Genomic DNA, 20,236 nt, shown 5'->3' on the forward strand with positions numbered 1-20,236 from the left:
ATTATACAGAATTTATTCTGTCATCAATTTTTTTCTGTTACACAATATATTCTGTCATGTATTACTATACATTACAAATATGTCATGCTAAATATGTTGTTTGTTATATGTTATGCCATGTTACGAAATGTTATTATCTCAAGTTGGTTATGTATTTCAAATTATGTTCAAGTCACGTTATGTTACGTCAGAACTTCAGTCCTTTCATATTCCAGTCACATTTCATCTTGAGTATATTCAGTTTATGTAGAATACATGGGGCCACAACAACTGTAGAGTATGTATTTAACTACAATTGTGATGCGTAAAATACATGGGGCCACAACAACTGTGGAGTATGTATTTTTCATATTAAGTCAAGTTTTTGTAGAATACATGGGGCCACAACAACTGTGGAGTATGTATTTTTAATGTTAAGTCAAGTTTGTGTAAAATATATGGGGCCACAACAACTGTGGAGTATGTATTTTTCATGTTAAGTCAAGTTTGTGTAGAATACATGGGCCACAACAACTGTAGAGTATGTATTTTTAATGTTAAGTCAAGTTTGTGTAGAATACATGGGGCCACAACAACTGTGGAGTATGTATTTTTCATGTTAAGTCAAGTTTGTGTAGAATACATGGGGCCACAACAACTGTGGAGTATGTATTTTTAATGTTAAGTCAAGTTTGTGTAGAATACATGGGGCCACAACAACTGTAGAGTATGTATTTACATGTAGAATACATGGGGCCACAACAACTGTGGAGTATGTATTTTTCATGTTAATTCAAGTTTCAGAGCAAGTTCATGCTAAGTCAAGTTCAGTTCATGATTCAATTTAAGCTATGTCAATTATGCTATGTTGTACGCTAAGTTATGCTTTAATTACTTATGAATTTGATTATGCATTTATGCTTTTACTGTCATACATGCATCATTAGTCTGTATGGAAGTTTTTTGTTAACTTGCTGAGATTTGTAATCAAATCTCACTGTGGTAGTCCCAACTACCATTCCCCCCGAATGGTAGATCTTGTTACAGGACCTGAAGGAGGATCAGGAGCTGACCAACTAGACACAGTCGACTGAACGACGGTGCGTCGTTAATGTTAATATAGTAGTTAAATTACTACTTGTACGATGGAGTTGCATCTCCAGTACTATTGGATCATAACTATTTTGGAATAGTGCTGTGATCTTAGTTATTCAATGGATCTTTATGTATGAAGTATGTTTCAAGTATTGGGATATTTTCAGTTTGGTGCATAGTATTGCTAAAGAAAAAAATTATCCGCTGCGAATATTGCATAATGTTAGATGCATGTTAGGATTATTGCATCTTATATGTCATGAACGGGGGCAGGTAACCTTGTGTTGCATGTCTCGACGCTTCAAATGTCCGTCCGATCCCAAATGGAATTTGGGGGCGTCACATTACCTGCCCCCGTTCATGACATATAAGATGCAATATTCCTAACATGCATCTAACAATATGCAATATTCGCAGCGGATAAATTTTTTTCTTTAGCAATACTATGCACCAAATTGAAAATATCTCAAATGCTTAAAACATATTTCATACATAAAAATCCATTGAACAACTAAAATCACAACACTAGTCCAAAATGGTTATGATCCAAAAAGTACTAGAGATGCAACTCAATCGTACAAGTAGTAATTTACATTAATTACTATATTAACATTTATGTCGCACCGTCGCTTAGTCAACTGTGTCTAGTTGATCAGCTTCTGATTCTCCTTCAGGTCCTGTAACAAAATCTCGATCTCCGCATTTCTTATAAAACTTCAAATGCGATCACGAGGAAAAAAGCTTCGAAATGGGCGTGCAAAATAACTCCTAAAAGCTGTCCGAGAGAAAGTATTTGATATTCTTTTAAAGGAACGTGTAAATGAAGATAAGTTTGTAGGCGATGGCTGGAGCTACTTATGGATGAGATAAGGAAGATGATAAGGCTGGAGTTGAGAGTTGAGTGTAGTTTTCTCCTACCCAAAATATCTATAAATGATTATCTCATAATATTCTATCCAATAATATCTACAAAAAATCAACTTAAGATATTTTTATCTAATAATATCTATCAACTCAAAATATTTTTACCCAATAATATTCACGAAAATTACCTCAAGATATTTCTTTTTATCCAATAATATCTACAGTTTTAAACAGACGTTTTGTCCGAAAATATGAAAAAAAAAATGTTATTGCACCATAAGATTTTAAATAACCCTCCGAATCTAATGACACAAACTATAATACATTTTGACACTTCTAACTATCTCCAATAATCAAAAACACACTTCTGATACCATAGTAAATAATAACACTAACTATGTAGTTAGACAAAAACCTAAACGATTAATGGATTCGTGAAAACTTATGGAGTTTTCTATAAGTTTTCACGAGGTTCCTAAAGTTAATAGAAATTTCACAATTGAATTTCTAACGGGCTGTTACAAATACAATTATTGTTGTAATGAGATTTTTGTAAGGGGAACTCTACATTCACTTCTTGTTTCTCTTGAATGCATCTTTGATTTTTTTTTTTTTTTTTTTCTGCATAGACTAGTCTGCCTATAAGATCTAGTGTTTTTTTTTTTAATAATGTTATATACAGTCGTGAGTGTGCAAGCGTTATGAAAAAAAATATTCATTATTAAATAATTAATTTTTTATGTAGATCTCATATTTACTCACTTTTTTCAAATAGATGCGATACTTACATACTCAACGACAGTAAATATCATTTCTCTTATTATTTTTCCCTTGATTCAATGATGCTACCCTTCATCTGGAGGGATCGTGGGATTTAAAAGTTGGGAGTTCAAAACTTCAAACCCCTACGAGGGCTATGGTAAACTCTTCCAAACTTCCCCACACAAAAAATATATAAATTATTAGTGACTCAAATTAAAAATCTCACAAAGCTATAATCAATTGGCAAGGTGCCGTTACACAGTTAGCCCAGGCTGGTACGGGTTGTAGTGGAGTTAATTATAAATTATAGGGAAAGCCCACTACCTTAAAATGATCATGTTTGGGTTTAAACCAACATAACTAGCTGGAAGATTCTTATTTTCTCCTCAAACCCTCCCTATAAAGACCGTTTCCACTTTCATTTTCCTCACTCAAAACTCAAACCCCCATTTCTTCAATTTCCTTGCAAGTTTTACCCCCAACTTGTCCTCAAGTTTCCATAGAAACTAGTCGGAAATGGGGGATTGCAGGATGACTATGGTTTTGGCAATCTACATTATGGTTCTTCTGTCTTTTGCTGCTTTCAGAGCCACAGTTGCACTTGAAGATGTCGGTGAGATAGCACCATCGCCGATGATGGAAAGCGCCGGAGCGGCTTTGGGTCTTCCAGCTGCGTTCACAGCTATTGCTTTCCTAGCTGCTTGGTTCTTCTTAATTAATTAATTAATTAATTATTATTATTTTTTTTTTTCGTTTTCCATTACTTGTCGAAATCATTAATGGGATGGAATGCCCAAATTCTTTTATATTGTATTTGGAATGAGTTTTTAAGGCACTTGGGCTTTGAAGAATGTGAAATCTTTCTATTCTCATTATTTCTGTACTCAAATGTTGCCTTACGATCTGATCGTTACAGTATAAGATGATATATAATTAAGATATGTTGACGACAAGGAGTCCCTTTAAGGATTCCGATGAAAAACTTCTCCACAACTTTATATGCAACGACCAATATGCATGGAGAAATTTCAGATGATAAACATTCTTCTTTTTCTTTTTTTCTTTTCTTTTTTTTTTTTTTTTTTTGGTAAAATGGGTAAGGGGTTTCGAACTCAAGTTTTCCATTTGAGGAACCGGGTCATTTGCCATCAAGCTATCAAGCTCTTGGCCAGATGATAAACATTCTAAGAGAACAAATTAGGTCCTTTTATGCAACTATTTGTCCTTAAAACCCATGGAGAGCAAAGAATGAGAGTTAAAAAAAATAAAATAAAAAAATAAAAATCTAGGTGGTTCATATTCCTAATCTAGTTTGCCTTGCTATTGTTGTTGCTCTTCTTAGTCATTTTGCTTTCACAAATGTAACATTCGCTACGTCTCAGTTTCTTATACAGAAGCAACCTTTAGGGGAAGCCAAATAATGGATTTCTACAGTATGAATTCTTGTATGAAGCATCTTATTAAGACCACAAGACAATTCACCTCAAGTGAATCTGGTGTGCACGTCACGAATTCAAATTAATTTTTGTTTCTGAGCACAACTTCAGAAATGAAAAAATAACTTGAGGTTTGAAGTGAACACCACACCAAAAGTAACAGACTCTCACTTTCAAAGACACAATTAAGATTCATTCAAGTGCTTTAAGGCAACTGTCTATTGAACAGGATTGAGTGTATACTAAGCATTTTGCTACTTTATTAAGCATTTGTCTAGTTTGATAGGCATATACTTTCATCAAAGTTCAATATATCTGAGTTAATCAAATAACATGAGCTTGAAAATATAATGGCAAACATATATCTGCCAGAAGAAAGAAAGAAGTCAGAAATAGTACTCTGCCTATGTCACGTTCTGAGATTTAACTTTGAAGTCACCGCTGCTTAATGGACCTAAAAAGGTCCTCATATGACCGCTTAGGAGCATCAGCTCGGGAAACTATCTCTACAACCTTATAAGATGCTTCAGGATGGAGTAAAGCCTCAACGGCAACTTCTGCAACCTGATCTCTGGATATGGTACCTTCATAAAGAGTGTCCTACAAAGAAGGGGAGGAAGCGAGATAGAGAAAGCAAAGAAAAAAACAACTGAGTTCTTAGTATTTGACATAGTAGAATGTTTTTTAATAACCAATATATTTGAACACCTGGTAGAGAAAATGTTGAAGTTTAGCAAAGTACTCTTTCATTACCTCTGGCTCCATAAAAATATTTCCTGCCGGGGGTTCATTTCTCAGCCCACCAGGCCTTATTATAGTATAGTTTATACCCGATTTCCTGATATATTGCTCAGCCTGAAGCTTTGCAATTAAGGTAAGTCCAAAAACATTGAGAAAGATGTAAGCTGGATTAAGTATCTGTCCCATTGCAGCTCCATTGACTAAAATGGAACTGATAAGTATGAATCTGTTGACACCTAGTTTACGGCACGCTTCAACAAGGTTTACAGTGCCAAAATTATCAACCTGCAACATCATATTTTTCAGACAATAATAGCCAAAATTATCAACCTGCAACATCATATTTTTCAGACAATAATACTCATTACTAAAGAGCACCAGAAAAGAAACAGGGCATTTGCAAAACATGGACCATCAAATACCAAAGGCTCATGAAGGACTTCACAAAAAAGTACAAATGACGGTTGATTCTTTGATTCCTATTCTATATTCACATAGGCTTAGCTCAGGACCCCACTACTCCTCGCATTAGGTTTTGTATTTCTACTGCATGACTTCTTTTTTTTTTAATTTATTACGTAAGTCATGGACAAGAAAAACAAAAATAGAGTACATTTGTTGAGCAAATGTGGATATTATCACTCATATTGAAACACTCTTCACGACAGTAAATTTAACATTGGGAAACTGTTACACTATAACTTGTACACACAAATAATGCAGAGATGCACTAGTTTGAGGAAAGATTACAAGAATGAATTGAAGACATTTCTGAAAACAATTTTTTTTATAAGTACATTTCTAAAAACATAAACCTTGCTCAAGTAGAAGATCACAGAATTTTACGTCTCTTTAAGGTGTCCAAAACATATAGAGCTTAGAGAATCTTAGCAAATGCCAAGGAATAACAATTTACTTGAATTAAATTAGAATCAGAAGAATAAGTATCTGCTAAAGATTATATGAGTGTGAAGATATATAAGTAAATGGAAAAAGTCTTAGACTTGTGACTGCCAAGTGCAAGAAAAGCCTACCAGTGCAACGGTCAATAATAATTTTACTTCCAAGTTGAAGGCAAGAAAGGACAAGTGAAAGGTCCATAAGAGGCAGGAAATGTGTAGTAAGCAAGGTTTAACAGAGGATATACTTCAAGATAAAGCTGACTGGAAAATAAGACACCAACAAACAGAAGTCATTGGGACTAAGGTTTGGCTGAGTTGGTGTGTAACAACCTAGGGAAACACTAGCCACATATGCCCTATAACCCCAAAAAGACTAGTCAATTTAAAGCTTCCCTATAATCACTTATAAGGCCATGTTTCGCCTAGTAAGTAGCCACTGTAGGACTTAGCAACCATGACTACCTTTATAACCTACCCGCTCTTTGTAGGTTATTCTTTTTCACATGTGGGACTGAGGCGTTACATGGTAACAATATGATCTTGACGCAGGATTAAGTGTATTGCCAAAAGATTTTGGAATCAACAAGCTGCTGAAAGAGTTATTTTTAGCATAGATGTATGCACAGGTTGACCACTATCTTATTAATCTACTTGTCAACTGAATCAATAAAATGAACTTAGATTCCTTTGTGTTCTACGCTTTATCTACTTGGACAAAATACAAGTGCCTGTGTCAGTATTGTTTGGGATAACACCAGATCTTGTCGGATACGAAAATATTTCCGTAAACTGTGATGCCGGAGAAGAAACTAAAACATATATGCACTTCAAACTCAACATGAAAGCAGAAAGTGACACAACAAATATTATTAGCCTGTCGGTCCATGTTCAGTGACAACAATAATGTAGTGTCACACAAGCTAAGTAAAAAATTAATTATTTTTTTAGTTAATTTGAATGAGAATTGATAAGAGCTGTTTATAATTTAACATAGACGAGCAGCTTCCATGTGATTACAGATAAGTTGGGCATTAATATGAACAATGGATCAATGCACTGCGAAATTGGCTACAAAAATACATATGCGGGTAGATATATAAGTTGAATTGGCACAAAATGGAAGGACCTTCCATGGAGCAAACAAATCCCACCCCGGCCGAAAGCCAGTTGCACATATCACAGCTTCTGAATCATCACCAATAGCTTCTGATAGCTTCTCAGAACCCTCCGTTACATCCGCTTTCACCTGAAAAACAGAAAACCCATAACACGTATCTCGAAAAACTTAGACAAACTCAACAAAAATAAAAGTGAAAAAACGCAGTTAAATTTTCACACAGACACAATGTTTAAGTCTTGAACTTCAAACATCCGAGAAAACTAACAATTTGAAGGGCCGGGTTGTCATGGGAAAGCGAATTTTTGGCCTTGTCCAAGTCACGAACCCCGGCTTTAACCTGAAAACCCTTTGCCAGCAGCTGCTCAACAATTCTCTTCCCAGTACTTCCGGTTGCTCCAGCAACAAAGATTTTCTTCTTTACAATCTCATTGGCTCCTGAATTCTCTGCCACATCTTCTGTAATCTCACTTCCTTCCATCTAACAGAAACGGTTGGCACGCATTGCAATGTCAAGTTATGAGAATCAATAGTCTATTTTTCTGTGAACCCATTTTACCCCACCGTTTGGAAACTGAGAAACCATAGGAAAATAAAACGAGAAAAAAAAAAAAAAGACCCAATACCGAAACTTTCTTTTACTTTTCCTAGACAATGAAAGAGCGGATTGCTGACTTTGCGTGCGGGCGTGCGTGCGTTACCTTTGTGGAACAGAGGATGGAGAGAGCCTTGGACTTGGGGATGGTGAAGAAGGGAAGGGAAGAGAGGGGTTTGTTGGAGTGTGGAGTCCAGAGACAGAGAGGTGAGGTCCTGAGAATCAGAGGAGAAATAGTGGCCATTGTTATCTCTGAGCTTTCTTATTACATGTTTCAGAACCAAGGCAAACCCCGCCACTGATTTCTTTCTCAATCTACTAATAGCCTCTCTCTCTCCGCCACGTACTCAACCCTTCTATTACCCGTCCTACTTCTCGCCTCTTAACGCTTCTAATTAGATATCACGGAACGATATTCGCAGTTAATTTATTTTTTAATAATATATATTTTTTAAAAATAAAAAATTGCACAATTTATAATTATATTAATATAATTAAAAACTTTTCAATATATACATTTTTAATTGAAAAGGGATCTTAATCTTTTTTTTGGGCTTTTTATAAGATAAATTATAAAGAAATTAACTTCCGCCCCTCCCGCTTTTTTAATTTCCACAATTTGTACTTGGGTTGTAGTTTCTGGCGTTTTAGATAGAGGATGTTCCTTAAGTTGGTTTAACCTTTCTTAAAGTTGATTAAGTTAAGAGCAGTGATTAGGCGACACAAGAAACATGACCATTGGTATATAGTACGAAGACCTGTCCCAATTTCAGCTAAAATAGAAACAACTTGATATGCTGTTCCAAAATATTCATCAGCAATCATTTCCTTATAATTTTCACATTCCTAGCGATTCTCCTACCATCAGAATTTGCAAACTGCATGCAACACCACTCCATTCATCCATCCCCATCCATTCATTCATTCATTTTTTTCTAAATTTCTCCTGTTTGGCCCTATTTGATTACGTAGTTCAAATAAGATAAGATATTTTAAATAATAATGAAAAAAATATTGTTATAATATAATTTTTTAATATTAATTTTGTATTAGAATTTAAAAAAGTTGAATTGTTTATTATATTTTGTATGAAAATTTAAAACAATTATAATGATAAGATGAGATAAGATTGTTCTAGTTTTTGATAACCAATCCAGGAATTTTGACAATGATCTTACATTATACACACACACATACACAAAGAGAGAGAGAGAGAGAGAGAGAGAGAGAGTTATTGAGTATGATTTTGATCTGTCTGAAGAGCAAGGACCACAAACGACACAGCAAAGTCTATATCTAAATTAAAGATCACATGCAATCTTGCTTAACTATCTTCTTTCTTTGGTAACAAAAAACAAAATAAAGCCATACTTTAGTGAGAGAAGGTCCTCCTTTTCTCTAAGAAAAAAAGAAGTAAATCGTCCGAGGGGGTTGGGAGCCACGGGTTCCCCCTCCCTCCATCCCCTCTGTTTGTTCTAGTTAGGTTCCATTCATTAATAAGTGTTGGTTGGCGGTGGTCATGGTGGCCTAAAAGTTTCACTATATGGCCAAGGATATTGAAGTCTTTTATCATTTTATTTCACCCAGAAGGGATGAAGGTTGTTTACACGATGGAGGTGGAGGGCTTTGATGTCATTGTTTCGGTCGTGAGTGTAGTTTGATTGAAAGCATGTTATCAAAGAGGGACCACCATGGAAAACCACGTAGCTGGGCGTGGTGGTAAAGGGGAGGGTCTCCAGTGAGAGTAGAGCCAGGGCTTTTTGAGCTTAGAAGCTACAAAATGCATGCAGTTTTGGGGCATACTCCCGCGGGAGTTCAATGACTCTGTTTTATCCATGAAAAATAGAGGTGTCTTTCGAGATGCATGCTAGAATGCATGGGGGTTTAAGGAGGTTTCTAGGGTGAAGCCTAAGCGTAACTTATGGTAGAGACTCTCTTGGAAGGTGGCCAGAATGGGGGTGATGCAACGCTTGCTGCTTTCTTTATAGTTTTTTTGGTGTTTTTTCGTTTGTTGTTTTATGTTTTCATTTCTATTTTAGATTTGCATTTTGTTTGGATAACTGTAAATAATAAGGCCCTTGATGACAGTGGGTAACTTAAAAAGGGGAAGAGAACCATCCACTGTGGCTTCCAGGGTGGCTTGGCTTACTTGTAGCAACGTCTCAACTGAAATGGAGGAGGTTCTGCTAGAGGTGAAACTTGTAGTAGCGTTTCATCCTTGGAGCAAAATGTGAAATTGGCAATGGAGTGGTGCTTTGCATGTAATGCTCGCATGCTTGCAGGCTAGCTAGTGGGTTCAGGGTGCTACTCAGAGGGCTTACATGCTGTTGGCAATGGGGGGCAAAACATGGTTTTGCTCAAAGGTAGTGCAAAAGAGCTGTCGGGGGTTATGTGTGCCATGTGCCGTAGATGTACATACAACATTTGGGAGGATGGAACAAACAAACAAAATTGATGTACGTACAGCGTAGTGGATGGGACAAACAGAAAAAATTGATGGAAAAAGTCCATCGACCTACAGCATTTTGAGGGCCATTAGTGTTTTTTTACCTAAGTGAGACGATGAGCTGATTGATCGATCACAATCTGGAGTAAGAGCTGGTCGTGGGCGATGTTATGGCCGGTCTTCGTAGTGGAGGCTGTTGTTCGTGCGTGAGCTAGGTGCTCGTGCCGTTTTGGGCTTGTGTCGTCGATGCCTGCAATAGGTGTGCTGTCGGGACTCAGGCCGGTGGAATTCTATTTTTATGTGTGTTTTGTATTGTAGTTTTGCTCCTTAGTTATTAATAATGTAGAATTAGGCCATTGGACTTGACATCCACAGTAACAGTGTCCTCTGTACTCTACCTCCCTGTGAGGATGAATGGAGTCTTTCCTCTCTGTTTATATAAAGCGCTCTCTCTCTCTCTCTCTCGCTTATGAGAGATTTAAAAGTTAAGACAATGTCCAACACTATGTGTGCGTGAATACTTTAGAGCAGATGCGTAGGTTGACTTATAGTTTGGATTTTCTTATATTAATAAGTCACACTTGTAACTTGAGTTTATTGAATAAATTCAATGATCTACTTCCAAACAAAAAACTATGTTCTTTGGTCACCAACAATGACGCAACCACACACGAGTAAATTAAATGCTCTAAGAACGCAAAATTAAAGGCTTCCATTCCATAAGAGAATTACCAAAATTCCGCAAACAACGAAAACAGTACCAAAAAAACAAAGACCAGTAGTAATCAGCTCAAGTTTTACATGAGGGCAAAGTTAGACCCCCACCATTAAGATACATTTTAATCACCTCCATGACCACCATCAGCCTCTTTACCCAAAGAGAGAACACAACGCTGGGCTTCAAATATTTAGCAACTATCTGACCTGGTCGGAAGCTGTCCCTGTCAGCCAATTTTGTGAACCTCTCTAGTCATCTACATTCCGATCACCGAGCCAGAAAGATAGTCAGAATCCCGTCATAAAGCAAAAAGGCCATCAGCAATCTCTCCCTCTCCCTCTCCCTCTTCTATCCATGACATAATTTAAAACTGAAAATAGATGGAATAGTTCCAAGTACAGATGTCACAAAGTAATCAGAGCTAGAATTCAACTCATAACTATCACTAAGGCAGCATTTGGTACCAGGCTGAGTTCAATTTAACCAAACTCATATCATCTAATTATTATAACTTTTCTAACTTTCAATACAAAATATAATAAATAATTTAACCTTTTGAAATCTTGAAATAATAATAATATTAAAAAATAAAATTCTAATAATATTTTATTCAACTTTCAACTTTCAATTCATCTCAACTCAACTCATCATCCGAACCGGGCCTTAACAACTACAAGTGGCACAAGCATGCAGTTGACCCCAGAAAGTAGAAAAGGAAGCGCCTCACTAACAAACAAGCAAACTCCTAAAAATCAAGACTCATCTCCTACAAGAAATCCAGAATGGCCGGATGATCAAGGTTTGAATGCAGAAAAGGCCACGACTGAGTTGTGTCCACCGAATCCAAATGAATTTGAAATGGCTGAAATCATAAGACATAGATGAGTAATTAAATCTTGGATGCTGAAGCTTCACAAGCAATTGGAAATGAAATGCTGTGGTGTACAATGGGCATCTTACCAACATTCACTTCATGCTGCTCCTTTTTATTTGCGACGGTGTCAAAGTCAACCGAAGGCTCTGGATTCTGCCTCCATTGAAGAGAACGTGTCACTCATCATAATAACATTATTCTAATCTTTAACAAAACTGATTAAACTAAAACTTAATCACTAATTTATTTAGTCTACAAAAATAGACCAAAAGAAAGTAAAAATTCACAACCATAAGATTCAGAAATTATTTTAAAAAATATATAAAAAGTCAACTCTCATATGATTGTGGTTTGTACCATGGCTTCAACAGCAAAGACACATAATTTGTTTTATTTTTAATTGGCATCAGAGACATAATTTGTAATGTTAGGTGATAATATTAAAAATAAAAATAAAACCTCAGCTCAATTAGTTGTCTGCAGTGACTAGTGGAGAATAATGTTCACAACTTCCTGTCACATTCAGTGCTATATGATGGCATTAACCACATATTCCATCTCCATAACTTATTCCCAGTCTAACATCTAAGATGAAATAATAGGATCAATAGAACAAATCAGTATAAGAATCAAAACTGGCTAATATTATGGAGTGTACTGTATCTGTGCTTCACAAGTTTTTCTTTTAAAAAACAAAAATAGGAATCTGTGTTACACTAGTTAATTCTAATTCACATTCTCCAAAGCAAGTGTCAAGTAGAAAGTAGCACATACAAATTGATTTATGGTAGGATGCAGCCATCCAGTGGTTATGGCTTTCACAGTCGCAATGGCTTCCAAACCTCCAGCAGCACCAAGGCAATGTCCAATCATTGACTACAACAGAATGAAGACAAGAAACAAAACAAGATGAGACAAGTGGAACTAGGATACCTAGATTTTTTTTTTTTTTTGCAAAAAGTTAATGTTTAGAATCTACTTTATAAAAAACCTTTAAAATATGAAATATGAAATATGAAATTTGGAAGCTTATATTTGAAAGAAGAGAAAGTAAAGCATTCACTTGGGGAAAGATTACCTTAGTAGCATTAATTTTGATCTCTGAAGTATTCTTGAAAACCTTTTTTACAGCATTTATCTCAGCCAGGTCACCAGCAAGAGTGGAAGTTGCATGCGCATTTATGTAGTTAACCTAGAAAATGGGGAAAAACTATTTTAGTATCCTTATATAGGGAATCCATTTTATTTACTAGTACCGTCATTCAGAAATAATTGTAGGCATAGATATTATTTTTTTCTTTATAAGTAAAATCAAAGTATATTAATGAAAAGAATAGACAAAAGCCATGTTCAGTACAATGAATGCCATATCTATGTAGGCTCAATAGTACAAGTAAATCATGGAAATTTTGGCCATTAAAATTAATGGCAATGCCCAAGTACAAAGAGTTCTAAAAAAAAAAAAGCTTTTAGTTCCTCCATAGATCTCTCTTTGTCCTCAAAAGTCCGTTCATTACGCTCTTGCCACACACACCACATGATGAAAATGGGGATCATCTTCCACATAGCCTTGATCTGTTGAATGCCTCTCAAATCTGTCCAACAAGCCAAGACCACCACCACTGTCTCAGGCATTACCCAGCCCAAATCTAGTCTACTTAATATCTCATTCCATAATCCTCGAGCTACATCACAGTGTAGTAAAAGATGGTCTACGTATTCCCCCCCATTCCTACACATGCAACACCAATCTGCGATGAGCACCCTTCTTTTCCTCAAGTTGTCCGTTGTGAGAATCTTACCCAAGGAAGCGGTCTACACGAAAAACACTACTTTGGGAGGCGGCTTATGTCTCCAAAGCTTTTTCCAAGGAAACTGAATGGGGGACTCTTGTGAAAGAGATTTATAGAACTAGCGAACCGAGAACAAACCTTTACTTGTAGGCGTCCACCATAATAAATCAGCAAGCTAGTTGCTCCGTTTGAGTGAGTACAAGAGGCTGCAAAACTGTCCATTTCCCAATCGTGTGCCGCCCTGCTGAAGTTGATGTTCCACTGGATTTGTTCCCCAACCATCACCATGACATCCGCCACTGTAACCTCCTTATCCCTTGCGACCCTAAAGAGGGCAGGAAATTGGTCCTTTAGAGCACTGTTTCCATACCAAGTATCGTGCCAAAATTTAATCTCAACCCCATCACCTAAACAAAAACTTGTATGACGAGAGAAAACCACCCATCCTCCTCTTATATATTTCCACAACCCCACTCTATATGCCCCTCACCTCGTTGGTACACCATCTACCCCAAAGGCTACCATATTTACTCTCAATCACCAACTTCCATAACGCATCTGGTTCTTTATGGTATCTCCACAACCATTTTCCTAGTAGCGCCCGATTAAAGGTTCTCAAATTTCTAATGCCCAAACCACCATAAGAGAGAGGACTACACACCTTTTCCCACCTCACTAGGTGGAATTTGAACTCTTCACCTAGTCCTCCCCACAAAAAGTCCCGTTGCAATTTCTCAATACGAAGCACCACACTTACTATAATAGGGAAGAAGGACAGGAAATAGGTTGGCAGATTAGATAGGATACTCTTGATCAAGGTAATCCTACCCCCTTTTGACAAGTACATTCTCTTCCAACCTGCTAATCTACGCTCTACCTTCTCAATCACTGGAGGCATAGATATTAATTATAGGCCAAACATTGATTTTTTTTTTTTAAATCTAGTTTAATTTACAAACTGAGTAGAAACAATGGAGAGACAGTGGACCACATACTCCTACACTGTAAGTTCACAAGTGAGATATGGAACTACTTCTTCAACAGAATGGGAATAGCATGGGTAATGCCAGGTCGGGTGGTGGAGCTTTTAGCAAGCTGGCGAGGAATCTCCGGGACTCCGCAAATTGCATCTTTGTGGAGGATGGCTCCAATTTGTATTTTTTGGTGTATTTGGAATGAAAGAAATGAGAGACTTTTCGAGGATCATGAACATTCCTCGGAAGAGTTTCGGAGTTTCTTATGGAAGACTTTATTTCTGTGGGCCATGGCTTTAGACTTTAATGGCCTAAGCTTCCATGATTTTCTTGCTTCTGTCTCTAGTTCCTAAATAGGTGTATGCTCATGTATACCTCCAGTGTACCTGGGCTATGCCCATCTTTATCTTAATAAAGCTCTCTATTACCTATCAAAAAAAAAATTTACAAACTGAGCACTTAATATTATTTGTCCATTCCACCACATTCACCAAATATGAATGGAAATAATCGGTTCCCGCACGGTGTCGGTAACAGCTCAATCTCTCAGACTTACAAAATTGACAGCCCTTTACAGCACTTAACCATCACCTCAACAGAACAAAACTTCAGAGCCATTCTCTTGGTTCATCTACAAAGATGTTTTACACCATTGCACTCTATCTATGCCATCCTCCTGCCACTTCAAAGCAATACTGTTCCTTCCTGAGTTCCCTTCTCCATGCAACACCGTCAATTTGATTTATATTAGTGCTCACTAAAGCACTAACGAATTACTAATTCTAGTCATCGAGACCGAACTTTAACAATCTGAGTTTCTGACAATGGTGCTAATTGACTTCTCACAGATGGATGTGTTTTAAGTCCTTTCTGCCTTGCCACCATCTATTTCCAACATGTTTATATAGACTGCTCACTTCACGGACATGTTTCCTGACTGTCCAGCATCCTCTACTGGTTCACTGCAGAGAACGTGCAGTCGTCTAAAAATGCCAATGAATTTCCACTTTAAATCATTATACATGCACCAATCATAATCTTCTCCAAAAGCATCCCTACACTTCATCTATCCTCTTTTAGCCTATGGCAACATCAGTCAGCTCCTCACAGGCCCAATAGTCAAACCAAAGTAACTCAAATGGTCACTCTTGAGTATTAACTAGTCCCCCTGATAACTAAAAAAAAGCACTATACAGTAAAAAGATCTCCTTCAAAAGAAAAATGACAATACCTCCTCAGGTGACACGCCGGCATCTTCAAGGCAGCTCTCAATGCATGAAGACACACCAAGTCCATCTGCTCTTGGATCAGTCATATGATAAGCATCACAGTTAACAGCACCTCCCAAGTACTCAGCAATAATTGGTGCACCTCGTTTCATTGCATGTTCTAAGCTCTCCATTATCTGTCATGGAAATCTCAGTCTTACACTAATAATCATATCAATTCATGAAGCAAAATTACATGTCATTACAACCATGACAATAAAACTGTTCGAAGCGAGACAGGAACTCATACAAAGCAAGCTTATTGACATTTAATCAAACAAGCAAACTGTTCAAAGCTACGGAAAAAATACGCATGTAACTTCTAATTGGAAACTCATGTTGCTTGCAAGCAGGCCATTGTCTACACTAATTACCAAGGAGGCCTTGTAATTATTTTTCTTTGAAGTACCCACAATAATTACACCTTTGTCTGTTACCATTCTCTAAGGCTACAAATTTTATAGAAACGAACAAATCATAATGGTTGGTTGGCATTCCAAATCTCCATTGGATTCCTGTATAGGTTAAGTATAAAAGCAAACCCAAAAAGTGAAAGTAGTCAACTAGTCAATGTAACTTTGGCCTTGTGTTATTTATGGTAAGCAAGCTTACATCCTTTTTACACAACTAACACAAAAAGAGGTAGGCTTACCAATACTCCAGCTCCTTCACCCATGACAAAACCATCTCGATCTTTGTCCCATGGCCTTGAAGCAGTCTTTGGATCATCATTTCTCTGAGATAAGGCTCTGCATGCAACAAAACCCCCCAGTCCAATGGGAATAACAGCAGCTTCAGTCCCGCCAGCAATCATCAGATCAGCCTCACCCCGACGGATGTGATTTGCAGCAGCATAAAAGCAATAATTGGAGGTTGCACAAGCCGTCGAGATTGAGTAATTTGGACCCATGAAGCCTATATCAATTGCAAGCAATGCAGAACCCATGTTTGTTATAGCATAGGGAATGAAAAAAGGGGTTATTTTCCTGTGACCTTTCTCTATTAAAGCCTTAACACCCTCGGAAAAGACTGTAAGACCACCCATCCCAGTTCCCACAAGCACACCAGCCCGCTCCTTATCAATCTGCAGCAGCAGCAATCACAGTGAGTCAGCACATAGCCAAAACTAAAAGAAGAAAGAAAAGAAAGGCAACACACTGACTTAAGCTTGTATGATGCATAAAAAATAATCTTCTAGACACAAGGGTGAATGCTTGATAGAAATAAAATAAACAAAGAAATAAAAAGAAATGGCATTGTATCGAAGACTTCCATTATACAGGCATTCAATTAAGGATTGGACATTTGATGTGCTTGAATAGAATATTTTAACAGCATAATGACAATTTTTTTATCAGTACGTAAGATTTTTTTTTTTTTTTTGAGAAAAGTAAAATCAGTAAATAAGAATTTTATTCATGAGAAATAGGCATAGCCCAAGCACACAGGGCATATACAAGAGCAACACCTCAGCATGATTGACTAGAGATAGAGGGAGTTCATGAACATTCAGACCATTGAGATCTATTACAATCAACCAATGGAGTGAAGTGTTAAAAAAAGGATACTCTACACTCATCCATCAATCGCTTGCGATGTTCAAAGCTTTCAAAATAAGGAAAAACATATCTCACCATTTTCATCATTTCATATATAGAGTAATCGACGCATGAATAAAACTTCTTAATTACCTATAAAAAAATAGATATTTATATATCTATATATATATACACATAGAGAGAGAGAGAGAGAGAGAGAGAGAGAGAGAGAGAGAGAGAGAGAGAGAGAGAGAGAGAGAGAGAGAGAGAGAGAAGCAACAGACTGTTATCTATAGACATGACACAGGATCTCTGTTCTTATTAACTACCAATATCCTAAAACTCCTATCCCCTTGGAAGGCTTCTTGATGCTATGATTTACATCTCCAATCTAGAAAAACTTAGGTAACAAACATAGGACTTTTGAGGAAAGAAAAAATTAGGTAAGCAACAAAATTGATTCACATCTCCAATCTAGAAAAACTTATTCCAACTATCTACCATAAAATTGGTGGTGCCACATTCAGTTAGTTGGAAAATGATAAACCTACAATTAGTCTACAACTATTTTACCACTACTTAAAGTGAAGGATAACCATGTATAATTGAAATTATTTTTAAATGAAGTGTCATAATTACGTTAATTGATTTAAAATGGGTTGTAAAATAATTGTAAAAGAGTTTTAGGTGCATCATTAACCTTTGCAGTTACATTTGAAAATAGTTTTTTTTTATAAGACATTTGAAATTAGGTTTTAGCAAAGGATAAATGATTTATCCGATCTAAAACATATCAAATGCATGCTTACATGTCAACAATTTGGCCATGCGTCATTTGCAGCAAAACCAATATATTATAAAAATTCAAAGCCAATTTTATTACACATTACAATTTAATCACAATAACCCAAATCAAACATCATGCACCACAATTGAATGAAGCACATATAACTAAGGTATTGAGTAGAATAAGAGTTGGAGACGAGAAATAGTGGACCGTGGAAAGTTTATCGCTGCCAAGATCGGCATGCTCGAGAGCCTTCTTCCCGGCTACAATGCAGTATCGGAGGCAATCATCGAGGCGCCGGTCATTTTTGCCATCAATGTATCCCTGGGAGCTGAACCCACGGATCTGGCCTGCGAACCGGGTGGGGAACTTGGAGGCGTCGAACCGGTCAATGGTACCGATCCCGCTCTCGCCCGCAAGTAGCTTGTTGTAATACTCATCGACGTCGTTTCCGAACACGGATACCAATCCCGTCCCCGTGATCACGACCCGCTTCTTGGGGTCCTTTTCGCGTTTCGGCGCCGAAACGACGGGAGGGGACGAGGCCGCAATGAAGGGGAGGCGGCGCCTGGCGTTGAAACGGAAATGAGAGGAGCTATTCTTGCGGAGTGGGCCGAGCGGCGAGGGGCAAAGGGTCGGGGATTGAAGGGCTTGCATGGCGGCCTGAGAGGTGAGGCAGAGAGTCGGTGGCGAACAGTCACGACGAATGACGTTGATAACTATGCGCTTGTAAAGAAGCGAGTGTTTTGAACTTTTGAGTGCTCCCGAGTCCCGTCTTTATTAGTCGATTCTGGGAAGTGATTTTATTAAATTAAATATTAATAATGTTACGTATAGTGTTGAGTGTTTAAATATTATGTAATTATTTTTAAAAAAGTTAACTTATTATTAAAAAAATTAATTTTTTTATATGAATCTTATATTAATTTATTTTTTTAAAAAAAATTACACAAAGTTTACATAACTACGATTATAAATATAATTTATTTTTATTAAATTAAATATTTGCAGCGGGGAATATTATTTTTATTTAGGCCTCCTTTAATTATTTAATTCAGATTATTTTGTAATTTTATTAAAATTTAAATAAAATATTATTATAATATTATTTTTAATATTATTTTATTTTAAAATTTAAAAAATTTGAATTATTTATTATATTTTATATAAAAATTTATAAAAATTATATGATAAAATAAGATGAGATAATTTGATACACAATACTCAGAAGCAAAAAAAAAAAAAAAAAAAAAGATTTTATGGTTTTGTGTTAGGTGAGTTTGGTGCAACCATAAGATTTCAACTTAGATTATACCATTGCTAGGAATTAAGAGTTTTATAATCAAAATTAATATTTTTTTTAAATATAATTTCATGTAAAACAATTTGTAAGGTTGGAGAGAATTAACTTTCATAATCCCAACTCTTTCCTACTTACATAATGTCATCTCATTGCTTTTTTGTCAAAATTTACGATTTTTAATAATGTAAATAATTAAATCTTAAAATCTATTTCTTATGGTTAATTTAAAATCTTTTGATAAGTGATGATTTTATATAATACTGGAGCACAGATCATGAGGTCGAATCTCGATTATTCACTTCGCTTTATTAACTAAATATTTTACATATCAAACCCACTTATCCAAGAGAGAGAAAAATATTAAGAATGTAAGTTGTAAGAAGTCTAAAATAGTTTTGAATCTTATTAAATGGTAGCCTTAAAAAATAAAATAAATAAATAAATAAAAACCATGCGATACTCAATACCATACAAGATGGTCAGAGTCTATTCTCAAATATAATAGTATTATTAAATGGGATCCTAATTTAGCTCAAAACTTAAGATATACTTATCTTAAAATATAGTTAAAGATGGAAAATTTTATATACTATACTATTATCCCACTTGTATCTTATTAAGAAAGATGTGGCACATTTATCACCATTGAATGATTATTTATTGTATGTTTCTTTATCATCAAATGGTGATAAATGCGTCACATCATACATAATAGGATGTAAGTGAGATAGTGGTATAATATATAGCATTACTCACTTAAGACATACTTTGACAAAACTTAACATACTATATACTATACCACTATCTCACTTGCATCTTACTATATGTAATATAGTATATTTATCATCATTTGATAATAAAGTATATAATAAATGATCATTTAATAGTGATAAAATGTGTCATATCTTATTTAATAGAATGTAAATAAGATAATAGTATAGTGTATAGAATTATCCTTTTGAAATATGAGTTACTAGGGTTTTTTTAAGAAGGATCTTTGTTCTATAACTTTGTCATTGTTATTTGCTATTAATTGCAATGCAT

The 20,236-nt window shown here is 36.0% G+C and overlaps 2 protein-coding genes across 4 annotated transcripts; both read right to left on the minus strand.

Annotated features, from left to right (window-relative positions):
- Positions 1-4,367: 4,367 nt before the first annotated feature.
- Positions 4,368-7,814, minus strand: LOC122275784 (uncharacterized protein At2g34460, chloroplastic). 3 transcript variants are annotated; one of them, XM_043085019.1, is made up of 5 exons: positions 7,598-7,814; positions 7,165-7,377; positions 6,906-7,025; positions 4,890-5,207; positions 4,368-4,736 (listed from the first exon to the last, which is right to left on the minus strand). In XM_043085019.1, the coding sequence occupies exons 1-5, from the start codon at positions 7,733-7,735 to the stop codon at positions 4,572-4,574; spliced, it is 954 nt and encodes a 317-aa protein (XP_042940953.1). In that variant the 5' UTR covers positions 7,736-7,814; the 3' UTR covers positions 4,368-4,571. The 3 variants fall into 3 exon arrangements, with proteins under 3 accessions (XP_042940953.1, XP_042940954.1, XP_042940955.1); XM_043085020.1 differs by having other exon boundaries at positions 4,890-5,162; positions 7,598-7,811; XM_043085021.1 differs by having other exon boundaries at positions 7,523-7,666.
- Positions 7,815-10,630: 2,816 nt separating this feature from the next.
- On the minus strand, positions 10,631-18,650 carry LOC122275783 (3-oxoacyl-[acyl-carrier-protein] synthase I, chloroplastic-like). The gene is made up of 7 exons (XM_043085018.1): positions 18,100-18,650; positions 16,217-16,648; positions 15,528-15,701; positions 12,608-12,721; positions 12,304-12,405; positions 11,616-11,682; positions 10,631-11,517 (listed from the first exon to the last, which is right to left on the minus strand). Exons 1-7 carry the CDS (start codon positions 18,544-18,546, stop codon positions 11,450-11,452), a joined length of 1,404 nt encoding a protein of 467 aa, XP_042940952.1. The 5' UTR covers positions 18,547-18,650; the 3' UTR covers positions 10,631-11,449.
- Between the last annotated feature and the right edge of the window lie 1,586 nt (positions 18,651-20,236).

The sequence above is a fragment of the Carya illinoinensis genome, chromosome 9 (assembly GCF_018687715.1).
Source record: "Carya illinoinensis cultivar Pawnee chromosome 9, C.illinoinensisPawnee_v1, whole genome shotgun sequence".
Lineage (NCBI taxonomy): Eukaryota > Viridiplantae > Streptophyta > Magnoliopsida > Fagales > Juglandaceae > Carya > Carya illinoinensis.

Bases quoted from the DNA above. Each gene is read 5' to 3' on its own strand.
- LOC122275784 (XM_043085019.1), bottom strand. From the start codon at position 7,735: ATGGCCACTATTTCTCCTCTGATTCTCAGGACCTCACCTCTCTGTCTC. The intron at 7,378-7,597 runs GTAACGCACGCA...CGTTTCTGTTAG, and splicing joins CCATCCTCTGTTCCACAAAG to ATGGAAGGAAGTGAGATTAC. The intron at 7,026-7,164 runs GTTAGTTTTCTC...TCTGTTTTTCAG, and splicing joins ACAACCCGGCCCTTCAAATT to GTGAAAGCGGATGTAACGGA.
- LOC122275783 (XM_043085018.1), bottom strand. From the start codon at position 18,546: ATGCAAGCCCTTCAATCCCCGACCCTTTGCCCCTCGCCGCTCGGCCCA. The intron at 12,722-15,527 runs GTATTGTCATTT...CCCATTTTCTAG, and splicing joins CCGGCGTGTCACCTGAGGAG to GTTAACTACATAAATGCGCA. The intron at 11,518-11,615 runs GTAAGATGCCCA...TTATGATTTCAG, and splicing joins GCAGCATGAAGTGAATGTTG to CCATTTCAAATTCATTTGGA.